This window comes from Hyperoodon ampullatus (genome assembly GCF_949752795.1).
Source record: "Hyperoodon ampullatus genome assembly, chromosome: 12".
NCBI classification, from domain to species: Eukaryota; Metazoa; Chordata; class Mammalia; order Artiodactyla; family Ziphiidae; genus Hyperoodon; species Hyperoodon ampullatus.
Genome location: NC_136925.1, coordinates 82,621,225 through 82,642,795, shown reverse-complemented (window position 1 = coordinate 82,642,795; position 21,571 = coordinate 82,621,225). Strand labels below are relative to the sequence as shown.

At 44.9% G+C, this 21,571-nt stretch overlaps 1 protein-coding gene across 1 annotated transcript in view; it reads left to right on the top strand.

The window, feature by feature from the left end:
- Positions 1 to 15,509, top strand: part of PRKN (parkin RBR E3 ubiquitin protein ligase) — a gene marked incomplete at both ends in the record, with an annotated part of 1,053,566 nt that extends 1,038,057 nt beyond the window's left edge. The window contains 2 exons of the mRNA XM_079716751.1: positions 9,353 to 9,470; positions 15,397 to 15,509. Coding sequence (XP_079572877.1) covers positions 9,353 to 9,470; positions 15,397 to 15,509 — 231 coding nt within the window. The remainder of the gene's footprint in view (positions 1 to 9,352; positions 9,471 to 15,396) is intronic.
- Between the last annotated feature and the right edge of the window lie 6,062 nt (positions 15,510 to 21,571).

Below are 21,571 nucleotides of genomic sequence, written 5' to 3'. Positions count from 1 at the left end.
GGGGAAAAAGGAGTGTTCACTGCTTTCAATTGACAGCAGGGGCAGAAGAATCAAGACAGGCGCAGCATTTCTGAGTGAAGTACAGACTTGAAAACCTAAGAGCTGGGTCCTGCCTTCAATGAATCCTTTATTCACTGATTGATTTAAAATGGGGGGGGAATATATGTATTTATATATTGTCATCCACAGGACAGGAGGGCTTGTAGACCACTTGTGGGGAAAACAATTCATCTGCTCTCCCTGATCACCTCTTATCAAATGAAGCAGTTGCCAAACACATGCGTGAAGGGTCAGCCATTTTAATTTATTGCTGTTGCTTTCCAAGTTTACCTTTAATTTCTTTCAGCAAGAACTAAGTGTACATCTCTTATCTGATCATCCCTGTCCTATGAGGAATCCATGGTCAGATCAAACTGATCTGGTGTTGAAAATGAGTCTCAGCCGTGACTAGCTGCAATGGTTGATTTTTTTGTGTCAGCTTGGTTAAGCTATGTTGTACAGTTTTTTTGTCAAACACTAGTCTCCGTGCTGCTGGGATGGTATTCTGTAGATGTGGTCAACATCTACCCTAAGTTGGCTGACTTTAAGTAAAGGAGATGACCTGTACTGTAGGTGGGCCTCTTCTAATCACTTGAAGGCCTTAAGGGCAAAGACTGAGATTTCCCAGATGAGAAGGAATTCAGCCTCATGACTGTGACACAGACACTCCACCTGTGTCTCCAGCCTGCCCGACAGATTTTGAACTTGCTAGTTCCCATGATCCCAGGAGCCAATTCCTTAAAGTAAATCCACATATTTTATACATACATATATAGCCTACTGGTTCTGTCTCTCTGGAGAACCCTCACTGATACATGAACTGTGATCATCATTAAGTGAATTATGTAACCTCTCCAAGCCATGCTTTCCTCATCTGTAATATGATGTTGTCAATTCAAAAGGATTTAATGAACCATGCATGCATTACGCCTGGTGTGAAGCCTGACAAATCACAGCGTGCACTAAACAAGGTGATTCTTTTCTCATCCGTCCTCATTCCAGCACACACACGCCCCACAGGATTACATCAGGCTGCAGAGATTCGACGTACACATTCAAGACAACGTGTGCTAGAGCACACACACACACAATTCCTTGTATCTGTGTTGACTGCAGTGTATGCAGATGTTCTGCTACTTCTCACAGGGTAGTCCGCAGACCAGCTGCTTGGGCATCACCCAGGAACATGTCAAGACCTACTGATCCAGAAACTGGGAGGAGACTGTTGGCGAGCTCGGGGGGCGGGGGGTGGGGGTGGGAGATCTACAGCAATTTGTGTTTGAACAAGGCCTCCAGGTGGTACTAACACATGCCACAGGCTAAGAACCACTGTTCTGCTAACTTATAAGCGCTACAAGGCAGGGATTTTTTTCGTTTGTTGTTTGTTTATCATCTCTTTTGTTTACATATCCCTAGTACCTAGAACAGTGCCTGGCACATCACAGGCATCCAACACATATTTGCTGAATGAAGGGATTTCTGTGCCAGCGTTAGCAAAGAATAATAGTCAGCTTTGTACCAGAATATCTACACTTTACACAAAGGACAAGCTTGTTCTCTGCTCTGGCTTCCTCTGTGCATTGGTGATGCTTCCACATTCAAAATCCTTTCTACATTGATAATTTTAGTCATTACTGACCTGAGCAAGCCATGAACTAGCGATCTCCATCATCCAGAATACAACTTAGCTTATCTTCCTCGCTCAAGTGCAAATTTTTCCCATTTGTCAATGTGTGATAATAGCTGAATACAAAGAACTTTAAAATTCCCATTAAATGATACCTATTAATAATCTTTTTTTAACATCTTTATTGGAGTATAATTGCTTTACAATGGTGTGTTAGTTGCTGCTGTATAACAAAGTGAATCAGCTATACGTATACTTATATCCCCATATCTCCTCCCTCTTGCATCTCCCTCCCACCCTCCCTATCCCACCCCTCTAGGTGGTCACAAAGCACCGAGCTGATCTCCCTGTGCTATGTGGCTGCTTCCCACTAGCTATCTACTTTACTTTTGGTAGTGTATATATGTCCTATTAATAATCTTAATATTTATGTTGTCCCATTTCCCCATCAATCTTAAAATATGCTAATAGACATGATTTATTTACTTTCCTTCCTCTCTGCAAAGCAGTCAAGGTCCCGTGGGGCAGGGCTATATAAGTTCTAAATGGCAATCCAAGTGGTGCTTGGTACCACCCATTGCACTAAGAACAGAAATCACCACTGTTATTGCCATCATCAAGAATATTCCTCCAAACTGAATTTGAGAGCGTGGCCCGGGAAGTTGGGAACTTGGTGCAGAGAGTGCAGCCCAGCAGCCCCACCCAGCCCCCTGCCAGACGCTCCGTTACATCCTAGCACTTCAGTGATTTCTTTCTAAATACACATAGAGATAAAGACATACAGACTAGTTATTTCTTGTATATGTTTATTATATAAATTAATACTATATAAATACATATACTCCCCCGAAAAGAGAGAGTAATAATAGTTCCAAGAATCTTCGGGCCTGAAAGGGGAATGCGGTGTTCCAACTCACCAGCAGGGGGCGCGCTGCTCACAAGCAGTGGTCTTGGACCAGAACACCAGACCGTGCTGTGACTCTGGGGGAGTTGGGACCCGCTACTTTCTGTGGAGGTGGGAGTTTTCAGTAAAGATGTGGCAAGTGAGTGCTGTCTGGGCTTGCAACTTTGATGATAAAGGTGAACACTTCAAAGTCCGCATTCACCTGAAAGCATTCACAATCTGAATTAAGCCAACTGTTTTCAGGGATTCATGGCAATCTGATCCTTTTTGGGAAATAGATTTAAATTGACTTTTAGAATTAGGGTATACTTGTCTGATTACTGACTAAACAGATGTCACAAATAAGTTTCCTAAAGCAGGAAAGATGACAAGAATGCGAACAGTCTCTCAAGTTGTTCTAACTTGCATACGTATTAACAGGGGCTCCTAGGCACAGATTTTAAAACCTCTGTGAGGGCACTTTGCTTTGATTTACCTGTGTTTTTTAAAGGAGACGTCAGCAGTCTTTTCGGTTTATACAAACTCCTACAGTCTGATAGTCTCATCTCTATAAATGCGAGGCGAGGACAATGATGACAAGATAATGGTTATGATCATAGAAAACACGAACTTGGCATTCACGGTGCAGCAGACTATTTGCTAAGGTCTTACATGCTTATATTCTTGACTCGCGACCACCCTTGTGAGGTGTGGACTGTATTTGTCACATTTGCAGATGAGAAGAGGCTGCGGCTCGGTGTCTGTCCACGGTTACCCAGCAAGTAAAGAAGGATGCTGGCATTTAAACCCAGGCACTGAGGGCTCCAGAGCCCTGCTCTGAACCACTTCCCGTGACACAGACGCCTCTAAGTGTTCACTTAACAACGATCACCTTATAAACAAAACCCATGGTCCTTTCTCGAGCCACAGACTCTCTGTCATGCCCATACTTGACTTCGCTGAGGCAATTTTGAAGGTATATAGGAGACTGTAGGAAATTGCTATTTTTAGCCATCAACTATGTAAGAAGAGAGACTTGTCCCATTCCACCCACACCGCATCCCGCCCCCTCCCCCCCACTTGCACTCACACACCGTTCCTCCTCAGGACGGGTGAACAGAAAGCAGGCACAAAGGTCTGTGCAATTAACCTAACGGTCACACTGCCCTATATGAGCCACAGTTAATCACATGTAGGACAATAATGCTGAGTGGCAACCCAGCCTTCACCTCCTGGCAGCACAATGACAAGTCACTGCTTTACAGCTTGATGACTAAAGACATAAGAGAGGGTGAGTTTATCCAACTAAACATCCTTTTCAGGCTCGAGTGAGATGGCTCCCAAGCCTCCCTGCGCCCCACAAGCCCCCAGGGCGTTTTGAAGGATTCACATTTCTGGACCCCATTCCAGACCTACTGAATCCAAATCTCCAGGTTGTGAGCACAAGCAAAGCTGTGCGTGTGTTTTCTAAATCCCTAGGTGATCCTGTAGCAGTGGGCATCCGGCCTCTGTTTGCGATCATTCCAGAAGGATTTGAATATCAGTATCAAGGCTACTCGTAAAAGATGCTAAGCAGAGATCTCAGCAGAAGAGGCTTGACGACAACCCTTTTCCCCAGGAATTGATAGTCGAAGGTCTCACACAGTCATCTGGGCACATGAGGATGATCCAGAGCTGTGTTTCTTGGTTCCCCACGTCAGTTAGGCCAGCAGCAGTTGAGGTGGGTCTCTGGCTGTCCTTCCACATGGATCCAAGTGGGTGACGTGGAAGAAACAAGAATAACGTTGATGCGGGCGGAGGCCTCCTGAGAGGTTTGGGGCGCTCTCCGTGGTTCTGTCCTACCAAGGAGGAAGGAAGCCCACAGTGTTAGGGGCAGTGGGACTATCAGAGATGAAAGGACAGAGAAAAGGCGTCGGTTTGGCAGCTGTGGCCTCACCCATGTCCTTTCTGAGAACAGTTTCAGCAGGTCAGGCAGAAGTGAGATCCAGCCGCACAGCAGCGGGTCAAAGAGCGGTGGAGAGTGAGGGCGTCGGCTGGGTGCAGGGGAAGCAGAGATTTCCCGGCCCTCGGCCTCAGGGTGTGGAACCACTCTGTGACCGGTGCCATGGCCTTCAACCCTTAGTCCTCTCTGTAACATGTGACATCATCGTGAAAGAAACTGAAGCAGCAAAAGCACAGGGTCTGAAATCAGAGAGCCCAGGGATTATACACTGATTCTTCTTCTTAGTCTCTGTGGCCGCAGGCAAGTGCTGTTGCTTCTTGAAACTGAGGTTTCTTCCTCTGAAATAGTTGACAGCAGCCCTACCTATTAGGAAGGCTACAATCGCTAAATTAAATCATCTACTCTGAGCTCCTGACAGAGAGCACAGCTTCCTAATATAATAGACTTGTTCACTGTTACTTCTTTTTTCTTTTAATTTATTTATTTATCGGAGTAGCATTGCCTTACCGTGTTGTGTGAGTTGCTGCTGTAGGATGAAGTGAATCAGCTGTATGTGTCCTTAGGTCCCCTCCCTCTTGGACCTCCCTCCCTTGCCCCATCCCTTTCCACACCTGGATCCTGATCCTCAGCCCCAGGGTCCGGGACCAGCCTGCTTCCCCTCCCTCTGCAGCTGCCCACTGCAAACCTCTTACAGCTTTGTAGCCATCACGGCACGACTCTTAGACACAGCTCTCTGTCTTCTTCATGGAATCAATGGGAAAACCAGCAAGAGGACAGGAGAGCTGGTTCCATGAGCATGTGAGGAACGGGTTGCCATGCCATTTTATTTATTGATTTCCTTTTTAAAAAATTAAACTACAGTTGATTTACAATATTGTGTTAGTTTCAGGTGTACAGCAAAGTGATTCAGTTATACATATACATACATATATATTCATGTGTGTGCATATATATAGATTCTTTTGCAGATTCTTTTCCATTATAGGTATTATAAGATATTGAATATAGTTCCCTGTGCTATACAGTAAATCCTTGTTGTTTATCTGTCTATATATAGGAGGTGTATCTGTTCATCCCAAACTCCTCATTTATCCCTCTCCTCCTACCCAACCCTTTCCCCTTTGGTAACCATAAGTTTATTTTCTATGTCTGTGAGTCTATTTTTTTCATAAATAAATGTATTTGTATTACTAAACATATTTATTTTGTACTCTGCATCTGATCATTCCAATATCTACAGCCTTTGCTGGTCAAATTCTGCAGTTTTGCATTTCTGCCACTTTCACTCATGGTAGCTTGTTTTCGCCTGTATTTGGTGACTTTTTTATTGTGATCCCAGATTTCTTGGAATTTTATTTGTGTGATTTTTTTTTTTTTGAGGTTTGTCTTTTTAAAGTGTATTACTCTACAGAAAATATTTTTGCAGTTTCTTGGGTATACTGCCAATCCGGGAGTATTTCAAATTAACTTTTTGGCGTGAGTCCTTTTTTAAGCTAATCAGGTGGTATGAATTCTTTTCACAAACGCTGTGCATAAGGCTTAGTGGTTGGGAATTCTCAGAGGAACTTTGTCTCTCCGACCTGCTCCACCATAGGATGAAGGCTGAGACCAGCACATAAGTTTTTTCATCAATTCTTTATCAGTTCTCTCTTCTGGGAGGATTTTTCCACCTTCCACCCTGCTCTGGCCCAGGTCCCATCTCTGCTTGTAAAGACCAGGCCTTGGGCAACCTGGGACTAGGAAAATAGCCCCATAGCAAACACCAGATTCCTCCCTCCCTGTACCAGTAAGATTTTCTCTTTCTTATCCTGACCTTCAGGGATTTTCCTGACTTTCCCATCAAATCAACCATTAAGCAAAGACTTTTCTTGCATATTTCATCCAGCATTTTTAGGTATATAGACCTCGGAAAAATTGCACTTAGCATGCAGTGCGCCATATTGCTGAAAAGTGGCATTTTCAAATTAGTCTTTGATAAGTAACATTATATATTTCTCTGATCTGTATGCCTCCAGTAATCAATTTTAAACCATTGCTACAGAATTACAAGTTCCTGAAGCTTAAAAAGAGAAACTGGGGACATAGGATCGGGAAGGGTATTTGCTATGTTCACTGAGGTTTAGGACCACACGTGATCTGAGCTGATTGGAAGACGCGCACTTGAGATACAAAGCTACTTACTAAATCTTGTGTTGGTTCTCATGCATCACAGCTTTATCACTGGGCTCTGGGCCATGAGTGGTCTTTACGTTGTCCCGGAGCTAAAGGAAGTTTTCCGTGACCTGTGGTTGCTTCTTAGTGTTAAACTGATTCTGCTTTATTCTAACAAAGTATTCACAAATCACATGACGTCCTCTGAGTTGTAAAGGAAGTTTCCTTTGTGAACGGGAGAGCTGATTAACAGAAAGAAATTGGTTTCACCTCAATGACCACCATCAGGGATGCACCCCACATGCCCTTGCTGGTTCACGGGGTCTTATTCCAGATGACTGTCAGGCTGGTGCCTTCATGGGATGTGTCATTTGTTCACTGACTCAACTAAAACGTACTGAGTGCCCACTAGGTCCCGTGCACTGTGCCAGACACTGGAGAGAAGAGGAAGACACAAGCGTGATCTTGGCCTTGGATAGACTCGCTTTCTATTGGAAATAACAGAAACATAAATACTAATGACCATAAAAACCATTAAATGCTGCAAATGAGGTATAAACACAGTTATTTACCTCCTAATACTTCATTCTTAAAGAGTGAAAACTTAAACATTTCAAAAATATTTAGAATCTAATGATGAAATGATAAAAGTTGGATTCGTATCTGGGATGAAGGATCCACTCACAAGATTCCACATCTGATCTAGGTCCCTCTCTGCACTGTGGTATCCTAGGATGATTGCTCTTCTTACAGACACAGTCGTTTCTTTTTTTTTTTTTGGCTGTGTTGGGTCTTTGTTGCTGCGCACGGGCTTTCTCTAGTTGCAGCGAACGGGGGCTACTCTTTGTTGCAGTGCGTGTACCCCTCACTGCGGTGGCTTCTCTTGTTGCGGAGCACGGGCTCTAGGCACGTGGGCTTCAGTAGTTGCAGCGCATGCGCTCAGTAGTTGTGCCACCTGGGCTTAGTTGCTCCACGGCATGTGAGATCTTCCTGGACCAGGGATTGAGCCCGTGTCCCCTGCACTGGCAGGAGGATTCTCAACCACGGAAGCCCTGACACAGTCGTTTCTGAGCACAGCCATCCCAGCACCACTTGCTTTCACTCTCACCATCTAGAAAACCTGCTAAGAGACCATGGTGCTGGGTGGAGAACCCATGTGTGAGCATCTCTGGTTTGGGTTTCCATCCTTCAGGTTTTCCAAATTTTTGCCTTTGATCGGCCCTGGTGCTGTTATACACGAAGTGAGCATCCTGAAACCTGGCACTTGGCGTTTTTACTACTCAGAGGCCTCCTTTGTAAAAGAAGTTTGATAGCTGCCTGATTTCTCAAGGTTGCTTTGATGGGCCACTGAAATGATGGAAATCAAAGTGTAAAAAACAATGTGTTATAAATTTGTAAAGCATCATCAATGTTATTAGAGTAATATCAGAGTATTCGAGCATTTCATGTTATTTGATTTCTTCACTAATTTATATTTTAAGTCATTTTTAGTACTTTCTTAATCTAAAAATAGCTCTGGGAATGTCTTAAGAGTCATTACAAATTAATAAAATGACCTGCACGTTCGTATTAATTTTAAAGCATAAAAGAAAAAAATTTAATACCATAGAGGCCAAGAAGGAGGGGTTCTGTTTGGATGAACATTTTGAAATATATTTCTAGACCACAGAGTTCTTGTACTAAATCCCAAAATGTACCAATTCTTTTTCTGCATGTGTCATTCAACACTGAAGTAAGTGAAGAGATTGTAGTTTCTGAACAATTAGACAGGCACAGAATATCTTCGGCGGCTCCTTTGAAATCCCTCCTCCTTTTCGTGGTATATGAGTCAGGGATGATTCATTCCTCTGACTTGAATAATGTTAGCAAACATTTCTGAGAGCTTGTTGTAGATCTGGAGGTCATTCTATTATCAGGTAATGTGTGTCAGATACTCGTCCTGAACCTTTAAAGAAATTAACCCACTTGATCCTTGATACCACAATGCACTAGGCATTTTGATTTCCACATGAGGCGGGAACTTTCAGAGAGTTAAGGAATGTTCCCAAAGCCATGCACCCAGGTGGAGCTGGGATTTGAACCCAGGCGTCTGGCTCCAGAGCCCAATCTTGACCTCTGGCTGTTCCCTATTCCTGCTGCCACTTCCTCTGTCATATCAGCTTCGCCTCCCTGTTCCTTCCCCGTCCTGTCTGTGACCACGTTCCTGTCCAGGTGCAGGAATGAAAGATAATAAGATGTTGAAGAAAGTTTAAAAGCAAAGATTTTGGAGTCACACAGACTCTGATGCTTATCAGCTTTGGGCAATTGTTTAACGTGTCTAATCCTCGATGTAAAATAAAAACTAGTACACTTACCTGATGAAGCGTCTAACAAGAAGGTTTTAAGAGTATGTGTCACCTTGCCTGTGTGTTAAGCACCCACTAGATGTTATGTGTTACAATATTCAAGACAATAAAAAAAAGGAACTCAAACTGCAAAACTGCAGTCTTGACTTAGCTTGTAAGCATAGGTCACATGCCAAGAAACCATGTTGGCGCATGTCCCTGCATGGCCAGGAGCCGTCCTCCACTTGTCAAGCGAGTTTACTTTTGAGCTTCTTGCCTGAAGGCACTTCCATCTCTAAGAACTTCCTGTGCAGTGTTTCAAGGGACCCACGTTGGAGCCCACTGTGAAGATCTGAATTTCAGCTCCTTCTGTTTCATTTACCCAGGCCTACCAAGTCGATGAGAAGACGGCAGAGCGGGCCCGGTGGGAGCGCGCCTCCAAAGAAACAATCAGGAAGACCGCTAAACCCTGCCCCCGTTGCCACGTGCCGGTGGAAAAACATGGTGAGTCTGGGCTGGGCAAGAAGTGAGGGCGTCTCAGGGCGTCGGCTGCGGCTGCGTGGCTGGGACAGTCAGGGGCTCTACGAGGGCTTGCTAGCTGGGGAGTTCAGCGCTGGGACTTCGGCGCCATCTGGCCAGAGTTTGAGTCTCAGCTCTCTCACGTCAAGCTTCTCAGCCTCCTAAACTGCAAGTCCTCTTTCTGTAAAATAGAGCTGATAACAGAAGCTGCCCCGCAGCAATAGAACCATATGACATGGTGGGTGGCAAATGCCTCCCCGGTGCCTGGCACAGAGAAAGCACTCAAGAAACACTAACTGCCCTTATTATTATTTATTATTAACACTACTAAACACTTTGCACCTGGTTTTTAAAAACAAGTGCTAGGGAGACTTTCCAGCCCAACATTTCCCCCAGAGTGCCCTCCATACTACTCTGGTATCTAGAGAGACTCACCGGGGAAAGGCAGATGCCACCACGTCACATACATCTGGCAGTTGCTTCCCACTGTATCCCTCTTGGAGATAACAACAAGGAAAACAACTGACTTGTACTGAGCACTTACTAAATGCTGGTTCTAAGTTCCCTTCTGAGTATCAGATCATTTAATCCTCACAGACACCACATAAGGAAGCTATTATTATCCCCATTCGTGACATACATTCAAGCCGTTCAGAATGCCTTTTGTAAAGAAATCTGTTTAACTTGGTGTAACCAGTTGGTTCCCAGTTGTTTTGGCCATGAAGCTCTCTCTTTGACATCAGTGATTCCTGTCCCTCTGAACACGGAACACACTCGGGGCTCTGGTTTCACCATCCCTGTGGCGGGAGAGTTAGTGCCTTATGTTGGGGTGACGCTTGGCTCCGTCATTAAACCAGCCTTTCCATGAGTGTGTTTCTGAATGGGACTTTGGCCTTCTACCAGCTTCTCTCTAAATTTTAAGCATGGGAGGGGATAACTTGGGGACACCTCTGGATGGATGAAACGACATTCACCATAGTCAGGGTCTCCCAGGAGCCCACGTATATCTGCTACTTTGCACAGGTTTACGGGCTTAGAAACACCACCATCCGTATTCGGATGGTTCTCCCTGGGGATAGTCTACACCCAGGGCAGCATCTCCCTTCCCTTACACGTGTGGTCACGTCCATGCATCCTCACATCCTGGGAGCCACCACAGCTGTGGGGAGACCTGAGAGACCTCCTACCAGAAGGATCCCCTCCCGGCTCCCGGCTCCCGGCTCCTTGCCTCCTGCCAAGTGGCCCCATGTCACCTCTGGAGGCCACTGAGAGGGAGACCAGCTCGGCTCTGGGGACACGACCGTGCTCGTGGCTGTGGTTTTTCCTCCCCCTGTTGACCTCCCCCTGCTCTGATGGCTGCCCTGTGTGACCATGTGGTTTGGGGGCCATCACTGTGTAGCCCTCCGGGCTCTGTAGTGTTGCTGGAAGTCAAACTCTTTATTCAGAGCATTCCTCTGGGCTGCCCCCTTCCCAGGGGCCCTGCTACCTCGCGGGAGCCGGCGGGGCACCCGTGCCATCCACCTTAAAGCTGTCCCAGCCCAGCACCCAGACTTCTTTCTACATGTGAAACACGTCAGTACGTGCGCGGTAGGGTCGGCAGCATTAGCACGGCTGAGAAATAGACGAAGCACAGGTCCTGTTTTTCCCACGTTCTCTTCGCTGGGCCTCTGCTAGCTGCCCTTATTATTACATACTATTAACACTATTAAACACTTCGCGTCTGATTTTAAAAAAAAAAAAAAAAGAAGAAGAAGATGGTAGGGAAACTTCCCAGTCCAATATTTCCCCAGAGTACTCTGATATCTAGAGATACTCACTGGTTTGTCGGGGCTGAGAGCTGGCCTGCTGTGCGTGAAACCCAGCCCGCGGCCCCCTGGTGGGCCCTGGGCTCTCTTTCCTCAGCTGCGTCCTTTGTCTTCGAATACAAACTTGAGAGCGCTGACACCTCCCGGAGCGGCAGCCACAGGCCAGGCCCCGAGCCCTGAATCAGTGGTCTCCCCGGTGGGGGGAGGGGGGTGGGATGGGTGGGAAGAGAGTTTATCCGATGAGTCATCGTTACTCCTTCCTGGGCTGGAACGCTCCTGGAGATGCAGCAGGCTGGCCCGCAGCTATAAAGGGAAGACAACAACAGAATCAGAGGAAAAGAGCTTTCCTATTCCTCACGGACTGAGCAGTGTTGAGAAAGAAGCAAAGGCCTTTTATCAGAGAGGATGTGCAGTGCTGATGGGCATGGGCCAGTGTTCTGTCTCACGGGTACTTAAAGGATGCAGATTCAACAGTAAGAGACCCATTTTGCTATTTTCAAAGGTCAGGAACCCCGGCTGTCTATCCCCTGGGCCCAGAAGAGTACCCGATGAATAAATATTTGTTGAATTTAAAAGGAGCTAGGAAAAGAGATAGACACATAAATAGATAACCTTATAAAATATGACGGAGAAAACAAGCTAGTAAAGGAAGACCTTGGGGTTAAGAGACGGCTTCCTGGTGGAGATGATGCCTGAGCCGAGAATAAGGTCGGGTTATGAGCCAGGCAAGGACGTGGCAGAGAAGCCTTCCACGCAGCCAGCAGGTGCAAAGGCAGGGAGGGTAAACCATCAGTGCCGGTGTGTGTGCAAGAAGCCCAGCTGTTTGGAGTTCCTGGACAAGGATGAGGAGCATCTGCTGAAGCGGTGGGTGGGTGGCTGGAATGTAGGGCCCAGAATGACATGCAGGGCTTGGACCTGATTCTGTAAGACAGGGAACCCTTCCGGGGTGTGAGGCCAGAAAACGATGTGCTCAGGTCTGCCTTGAGCCAGACCACACCTGCAGCCCCAGAAGGTGGAATTGAAGGAGTCAAGTGATTCCTGACTATAGACATGTTTCCTAATCTGGTTCTTTCTTTGAAATATTGTGATGTGCTATACCTGGAAAGCTCTGATTTTTCACCTATAGATTTTTGGTTTTAGTGTCTACAACTGCTTTTAGTTTTTAACGAAACATGTGTTCACTTTACAATAAGCAGGATAGCATGTTAAAGGTGGATCCCCATTGTACACGCAATTCTGTCTCTTGGAATTTTGATTACTTGCAAAAGGTCCAGGTACATGTGTTCCAGAATATTCTCAGAATCATTAAATCATGAAAAATTGGAGCATATGCAAGTGTTCTTTAATGGGTAGAGGGACAGGCAATCTTTAAAAGAATGAGGTAGAGCTAAATATATTAAAAAACAAAAAAATGCACAGAATATATTGTTGAGGGAAAATGCTTCTTCACAATTCTGTGTAGCGTATGATCATGAAGGACTAAAGAGAAGGTTTATGTTTTCTCAAAATTTTGTTTGAATCAATTTGAGATGAATGACCCGTACTGAGAAAGAGTCAGACAGTAACAACACATCTAGGAGTCTGGGATGAGGCAGGACTGGACTTAGTTTCAGGGAAACCTGATTCTCCCACTGGCTTAGAGGTCACACCTATAGATTTTTAACCTATGAACTGAAAAACTGAAACTTTCAGCTTATTAATGATAGTCTCTACTGTTTTAAAGGATATCACTATGACCAAAACAAACTTAGGCTCCATTAGCAAGAAAAGCTAGTCTCATTATCTAGCTCTCTACCTAAATTCATAGCCTGTTTCATATTTCATAGTTCATATATTCATATTTCATATTTCATATATTCATATTTCATAAAACTGAATCCCAGAAAAGTAGTTCTTCCTTCAGCAAAGCTGTCATGATAATGAGAATTATTTCCATTTTAAGCACAGGCTGAACTTGGCACTCCCTCCTGTAACGCCCTTAATCCCCGGAAGTTCTTCCTTTACTTCCACCTCAAACAGATGAGATTCAGGATCCATTTTCTCTGCAATAAGCATCTGTTGCCTGTTAAATTTGCCTTCAGGTTGTTCAAGAACTTCTTATCTCTCATTAAATCTAATGGCAGAGTGGCCAGCCCAGGCCATGGTGTGTTGGCTGTACACAGTTGGGGCTTTTCACGGTTTGAGCATCAGTCAGGAGACAGAATCCTCTAAGAGGGAAGCCAGACTTTCTCCATGCAAATATCCACAAATTAGCATGGCATGGTCAGCAGCTTCTTGCTCGAGTTTACTCTTAAGCTGGCAAGGCTTTTAGAATTGGAGTCCCTGACTCTTCTCCAAATTATGGGGTCTAGCATATTCCTTCCATATTACACACCAGGAAGAAAAGAAAGTTAGCAACATGAATATCCTCTCTCTTGCTATTTCCTTTCTTCTTATTCCACTGTGCCATTGTGAGTCTAGTTTCTGTAATTAAATCTTACTTGTTAAAGGTAGTATTCCAGATCCGTTAAGATTTTGGTATAATAGGAAAACATTCTCAAACTTTCATTTAGTCTCACTTAATAGTCCATTGAATTTGAATACATTGCTTAAGCATTCTTTATGATATTCCAGAGAAATTTAAGTGATTATACAGTATTACATTATTTATTATATTATTGACATCCTAAGTGCACAATGAATAAATATGTGTTGAAAATTACACAATCCTGTAATTGTGTAATGCTAATTGGGAAATAGTAAGAAAAAAGTATCACACGTTTTTCCCTTTATTTTCCACATATTTGAATTTTTAAATGATCTTTAAAGCAAACCAAAAAGAAGTAGAAAACTATGGGATTTTTAAATGCCCTTAAGTTGGTCTAAAACAAATGCCTTTAGTTACATATTCATAAATATTTTATATTAGTGCAAGCTCTCATGCCAAGCTTCTAATATAAAAATGAGACAGCACTGAAACAATTCTTTGGAAAATTTGGCAAGAAAAAATGGCTTAACAAGACAACTGGTAAAATTGAACAATGGAGCACATTCAGTGCTACATGGAATTCAAGGAAAGACATTGCTTTTGCTGGGTTATCTGGGAAAGTCACTCACAAACAGTTCTCTACATATAACTTCATACAAATAACTTTCTCTTGACTTCACGGCAGACTTGGTGTCTGATCCCCAGAAGCAAGTAGGGAACGCATTTAACAAATGGGGGAGGTGGGGAATCCCAAAATAAGGGACTTTTCATCTCATACTGGAAAGGCCCTGTTCCCTGAAAGAAAGAACATTGGAATCACACACATCTTGGTTAAACCTCCGGCTTCACACTTAAAAGCCTTGAGACCTTGCGAAAATTCTACAACCAGTTAACACCCTTATCTCACAAGGTGCTGTTGAGGAATAAATGGCATAACAGATGTAAAGCACCTTGTATTATTCATCAGTTTCTCTCTATCCTCATCTTAAATAAAATTTTGAATAGCATGAAGGAAACTAGTCACTATTAAATGCTTTGGGAACAGCTGTCCCGACTCCTGTCTTATGAATTTTTTCAAGCCAAGTAACACTGAAGAAATGATCAAAATTACTCAGAGTATATAGTGACGTTATTATGTATTAAATTGTTAAATATATTATTGTATACTTAAAATATTAAATTCACTGTATATTTAAATAAGGAATTGACCCCGTCTGTGAAACACAAAGCATTTGTCTTTAAATCCCATCTGAAGAGAAGTCAGTAAACTCAGATTTACAAGTAAAATTTGTCCCTGATGGACGTGTCATGCTTCCATCTCACTCATTTCTTTTTTTTTAAATTTTTATTGGAGTACAGTTGATTTACAATGTTGTGTTAGTTTCAGGTGTACAGCAAAGTGAATCAGATATATATCTCCATTCTTTTTCAGACTTTTTTCCCATATAGGTTATTCTCTCATTTCTTAACGAATGTCAGAACTTTAGAACTTCCCAGTGGGCTTTCTGGTTTGTTTTCCTCAGTTCAGATTCTGCTCTTGGATTGCTTGCAATAATTCTGTTAGGAAGCATTTCTGGAACAGAAGGTTGGTGCGGGAGTGTTTCCCGGGTGCTTATTTGTGGCCTCTGTCTGCCCACAGGAGGGTGCATGCACATGAAGTGCCCGCAGCCCCAGTGCCAGCTCGAGTGGTGCTGGAACTGCGGCTTGGAGTGGAACCGCGCCTGCATGGGGGACCACTGGTTCGACGTGTAGCTGGAGCAGTGGCCACGCAGGCGCACTCAGCCGCCATTCCGCTGGGAAACATACAGATCTCTAAACACACACACACACACACACACACACACTTCAAGTTCTTTCCAAAATCACAAAAACAGTTATAAGAGAAGCTCCCAGGATCCCTTTCATTGTGCCCCTGAGAAACAGCCAAGCTAATGGTGAGACCATCAGGAAGTATCCGCAGGCCTCGGCAATACACGGACACCGGGGCACAGATGGCAGTGCACTTCCCCTTTTGTATGGGTTGTCATTCTTGAGTGAATTCAAGTCAAGCTGGAAAAATACACAGAGATTTCTCAGGTTCAATTACCTGCCTTTTACCTTCAGCAAATGATGGGAAGAAGCCTTTGGTGAGGTGGGAAATAGTTTTGAGGAACTATTGTCAGTGATTCTCTCTAAGACTGACTGCAATGATTCTGAGAACGACATTCACAGCTTAAAAAGTGATGCTCTTATTTAAATTTTCAGAAAGCATCTATTCCCAAAGAACGTAGGCAATAGTCAAAACCATGTGTTCATCCCCAAGAATTCTATTTTTATGTATTGCATTAATGAAATATCAACTCCGCATGAATCAGCTTGTCAACTAACTGAGAAATTATGAAACTTAATCTGAACGTTGAATGTTCAAATGTATAGGGAAGAAATCAAAACTTAGTGTACTTTCACTTCATTTAATTATATGCAACGTTAGAAGGAAATTGTTTTTCTGAAAATATTACAAAATCGAGAATTTGATTTTAAACATTCATTTTGAGCTTGGAGAATAAGCTCATACATCTGGCTTCACCGTCGATGTAATGAATAAGGTGCCTCTAGAGGGGACACTTTTAAAAATGATTTCATAATGATTCTCAGTGTTAACCAGCATGCAGGTTATTAAAGCAGAATCTGTAAAGAAGGAGCGTTTCCAGATCATCAAAATGAAATTTTATGCACTTTCTGTCCACCTGGACCATGTTAATTACACTTTTCTATATCAAAATGTTTTATACCAAAATATTTTATTCTGGACCCCTTTCAGATCTGATTCAGATTACAGTTGTCAAAGCAACAGAGTGCAAAGGGAAACTGCAACAACAACAAAAATGTGCCTAAAAGGATAAAGGGGTCATTGGGGACGAATCGCTGTGATATGGAACCAAAATACAGTATAAGCACATTATCATTAACACGGCTCAGGACAGCCCACTTGGGGCCCTGCCCACCCAATGGGTTATTCAGCGTTCTTTTCTCTAGGATGTAAACTCACACGAGAACATTTCCTCACGTTAACATGGCTTGACTTGGATTGTTGATCAAGTTTTCATCCTTTTTTTATTTTTTGAGCCATTCACAATACATCAAAAAGAGATGTGTTTACACTGAATGCAGCAAACCTCATCCTCCACAGCACAGCGTGTGATGGAAACGTCAAACCACTGTCTTTGTTCTCGTCCGCCTTCTCAGGAAGATCGTGACCATCACTGAGGGTGTAGTGACTCTCACTAGAGGACAGGGTTTCTTTTGCATTTAGAGACCCTGGAAATGATGAAATCTGTAGCAGGCCTTGTCTTTGTAGTCGTAGCACCAGAAATCCTTGCTGGAGGGAGAGACGGAAGGACCCCAGCAGACTGCCCCAGGACATCTGCCCCTTGTCCCTAACCATCCATCCAGGGACAGTCCCCCGTCTCCATCTTCCTCAGAGATCCTGCAACTGGTAAATGACGGCGGGGGGAGGCAGCCTCGTCAGCGGGAACGGCCTCACATGGCTTCACTCTGTCGGAAAATCCAACCTCCCCAGCACGGCCCAGAGGCTGCCACCTCCTGTCAGGGAGGCTATGGATGGTACAGAGATAGCGGAGAGCCAGTCTCCCAAGTAAGAAAGAGGCAGGTCACCAGGCTGGAGCCCCACATCCCCATGGCTGGCATCAGGGCTCAGCCTGAAACCCGCGCGGGGCCTGCCTGCGAGTTACCGACAGTCCCAGCAGGTAGCAGCTCCGAACGCCTAGCCGGCAGGACAGTCAGATGGTTCCCTCTGTAGGGGGGCACCCGGCATCTTATCCCCGCCACGGCTTTGCGGTTTAATGGCTTTGCCGTTACTGCCGCCTCCCGATCTGCATGGTTTGTTGGGTGCGCCAGGCAGACGAGGTTTCCTCCCACTCATGCAGGCAGTAGAAGTCCTAGGTCCCTGCTGCTTTCCCGGTGGTACCTTCTTTTTTTTTTTTTCAGAATACAATACTGATTCTTAAAATAACTTAAAGAACAAGCAGCCACTGTAAATGAGTGTGAATCACAAACCACTATAGATGAACATGTCTTGAGCATTGAACGGTGCAACAAACTGTGAATCTAGCAAAAGAACAGAAATAAAGCCTTTGCAGAAGAATATTTTTCTCTGAACTGTGTAAAGAAATACTTGGCAACTATGTCTAAGGTTGTACTCAAATTGTCAATAAAAGCATCCAAAGAGTTTCTGAGTCCATCTTTGAAGACATGTTATCAATAAACGCTGAAGGTGTGGGAGGGAAGCCCAGGACGTGTCACTCATGGCCCGAGAGGATTACCTGGTGAGGCCGTGGCCATCGTGTCTCTATTCTGAGCTCCAGATGAACCCCAGCTGTTTTAAAACTAGGTAGTTTCTCCAGTGCTATCAAAATTTAAAAGGGCTCTACAAGGGGGAGGGGAGGGAAGGATTGGGAGTTTGGGGTCAGCAGATGCAAACTAGTATATCCAGGATGGATAAACAACAAGGTCCTACTGTAGAGCACAGGGAACTATATTCAGTATCCTGTGATAAACCATAATGGAAAAGAATATATATGTGTAACTCAGTCACTTTGCTTTACAGCAGAAATTAACACAACCATTGTAAATCAACTATATTTCAATAAAATTTTTTAAAAATTTTGACAGGGCTCTGCAAAGCAAACCATCACTAACAGTGGGGCTTCCCTGGTGGCGCAGTGGTTGAGAGTCCACCTGCCGATGCAGGGGACACGGGTTCATGCCCCGGTCTGGGAAGATCCCACATGCCGCGGAGCGGCTGGGCCCGTGAGCCATGGCTGCTGAGCCTGCGCGTCCGGAGCCTGTGCTCCGCAACGGGAGAGGCCACAACAGTGAGAGGCCCACGTACCGCAAAAAAAAACACAAAAAAACTAACAGTTACTTTCTTGCCTTGTCAGCAAACTTTTCTAATCAATGTTTAAAACAGAAGTTCGTGTTGGGAAAGACCACGGGACTTGCTCTGTCACGTCACTTCAGAAACGCTGGTGACTTTGCGTTGCTCTCAGCGTGGGTGTGTGGACTCTGCTTCTTCGGCTCTGTGTTGGTGGCTGGGCATTGTTCACTTTACAAGGAGTCCGTGTCTCGGCGATGTGGACGGAACATTCTTGGCGAGCTCCTCGACACGTGTGGGGCAAGCAGCGCACCCCGAGGGCCCCTCGTGCCAGACACCACAGGAAGTGCTCTGAGGAAAAACCACGTTTCTAGAAACAAAGAGAAAGCAGTTGAGTGAGCGACTCCACTGCCCCCCTGGGTGTGACCCCTGGGGACAGTACCAGCAGCCACGTCGTGGGGCTGGTATGAGGACCACATGAATTGATTCACGTAAAGCCCTGAAGACAGTGCCTTGCACCCGGGAGACATTCAGTAAGTGTTCCTTATGAGTAGATGAACTAGTCAGGGGAGACCCCCGAGTAAACTAAGAAAAAGCACAGAATGAATGCAAAGTAATTGCAGGTGCCGGGAAGGTGTGTCCCTGCACAGAGTTAGTGATGTCATGGACGAGGCGGGTGACGGACTCGCGGTGGATTTCAGCGTGTTGGATCAGCTTCTCCACGGTCCCAGAAATTTTCCTACAAAGGCAGGTTGCCAGCTGTGTTTGAAGGGACAAGATCCAGCTGTTACGTGGAATCTCCAGGGTGGACAGTAAAGCGCTGACACTGTGAGTGGAGGTGAGTGAGCGCAGCTGTGGCTTCTGACTCAAAAGGAGCAGCCGCGAGCGGGGAAGCTAACGTCGCTGGCGCATGCGTCCCACCCCCAGTCACCCTCGCCAGGCCACTGCTGACACCACGCAGAGTATCTATGTCAGTTTTGAAAAGAAAACCCTATTCACAACAACACTGGGCCTGTCTTCAGATTACCCACTGTGAATAAACTGTCCAACCACAAATATCTAAGAACTTTCACTGCAGTTTGAATAATCATGCAAAACAAGGCAGGGAGTATTTTCTGGGAAGATCCATTTGGCGCTCACATGGGTGACACTGTCTCAGTGGGACCTTGGTGTTCCCTGATCTCACCCTCTGATGCGTAGGCCGAGAGAATCAACTTGGTCACTGTGTCGAGAGGTGTCCGGACCCAAGAAGATGGACTCATGCTAATCTAGCTCATAAGAGAATGAGGTATGGAAGCTACAGGGTCAATGTACAATTTATATCTGCAAGGATCAGCGCACCTCCTGACGTTCTCCTGAGATTTTCCATCTGCCCGGAATCTTTCCTGTACAACCCCCTCTTCCCCCTTTGCCTGGCCACCCTTAGGTCTCCGTTTAATCCACTTCTCCAGTCACCCTAGTCTTCATTAAGGGCCCTTCCTCTGTGTTCCCAGAGCTGCACTACTTCCTGAGTCATAGTTGTCTGGTGTTTTTTCCCCAACACCAACAAAGTCCTCCCGACACCACTGGGTATCCTACGAGTCAATTCCGTCTGACGCTACCTACCCGGAGTACGTGTCAGGATCCACAGGTTGAGGGCTCAGCCCCTCAAGACCACCCCTGACTCCTACACCAGTCACAGGTCCCAGGTTGCCACCTATACTTCTGACCGACGGGCTATAAATCGGGGGTTTCTATGACCCAACCCCTCAAGTTCAATATTACCCTGGAATGGCTCACAGAACTCAGGAAAGTGCTTTATTCACTGTTACCAGTTTGTTATAAAGAATTCAAATTCAAGAACAGCCAATGGAAGAGCTGCATAGGGCAGGCATGGGATGGGGAGGGGTGTGCCGAGTGTCCACGCCCTCTGTGGGTGCCTCACCCTCCCCGTACCTCAACGTGTTCGCCAGCTGGGAAGCTGTCTGAACACAGTTGCTTAGGTTTTTTTAATGGAAGTTTCCTTAAGTAGACACGATTGCTTAGATCGTTGGCCATTAGTGATTCACCTAACCTCCTGCCCTTCCCCCCTCCCTTCCTTCGATGTCAGGGCTTAGGGCTAAAGTTTCCAGCCCTCTAATTGTGCCTTGGCTTTCCTAGCAGGCAGCCCCCATCCTGAAGCTACCTAGGGTCTGACCACAGTCATCTCATTAGCATACACATCACTCCAGAGATTCCAAAGGTTTTAGGAACCATGGGCCAGGAACCAAATATTTATTTTTTTATATTTATTCATATTTATTATAGTTTATTCATATTTATATTTCATAATAGCATTTAACATGTGAAACTTTAATCACTTATTTACTTATCTCTACACCCCAGGAGCAGATAAGGAGAACATAACTATAGTACTCGCCTTTGTATCCACAATACCTAGTACCGGGCCTGCCACATTCCAGGCTCCATAACTAAGGAATTTGCATTTTGGAGTTCTGAGCAAATCTACATGAAAATCAAACCACAGTGAAAAGCTAACTTGTAGAGCCTAGACTCAGAGCTAAGTGACTCAGCTGCATGACCAGTGTCCCCTGGGCAGATGATCAGTTTCCATTACAAAGGCACATATGACGCAGGACGGAAATCCCTGGTCTCAGATCAGGTATCCTTAGCTCGGAGTCCCTGAGAATTGCACTCAAAGGGTTCTCCCCTTGAACCCTCCTCCCCTCCAGTGCCCAGGTGACCTCACCTGTACATTGGCTGTTCTTGAAAAAACTCTCCAACTGTACTAGCAAAGGCAAACTCTGCAGTTTTTCCTTTCTATAGATAATTTGTTTTATCCATGATTCTTGGCTTCTTAATTCCAAACTCAGTGACTTCCATGGCATTTTTGTGAGATGCTATTAAGCATCAAATCTCCTCTCAGTATTTTTTCCCCTGGAAAGTGTTCCTTGTGTTTTTA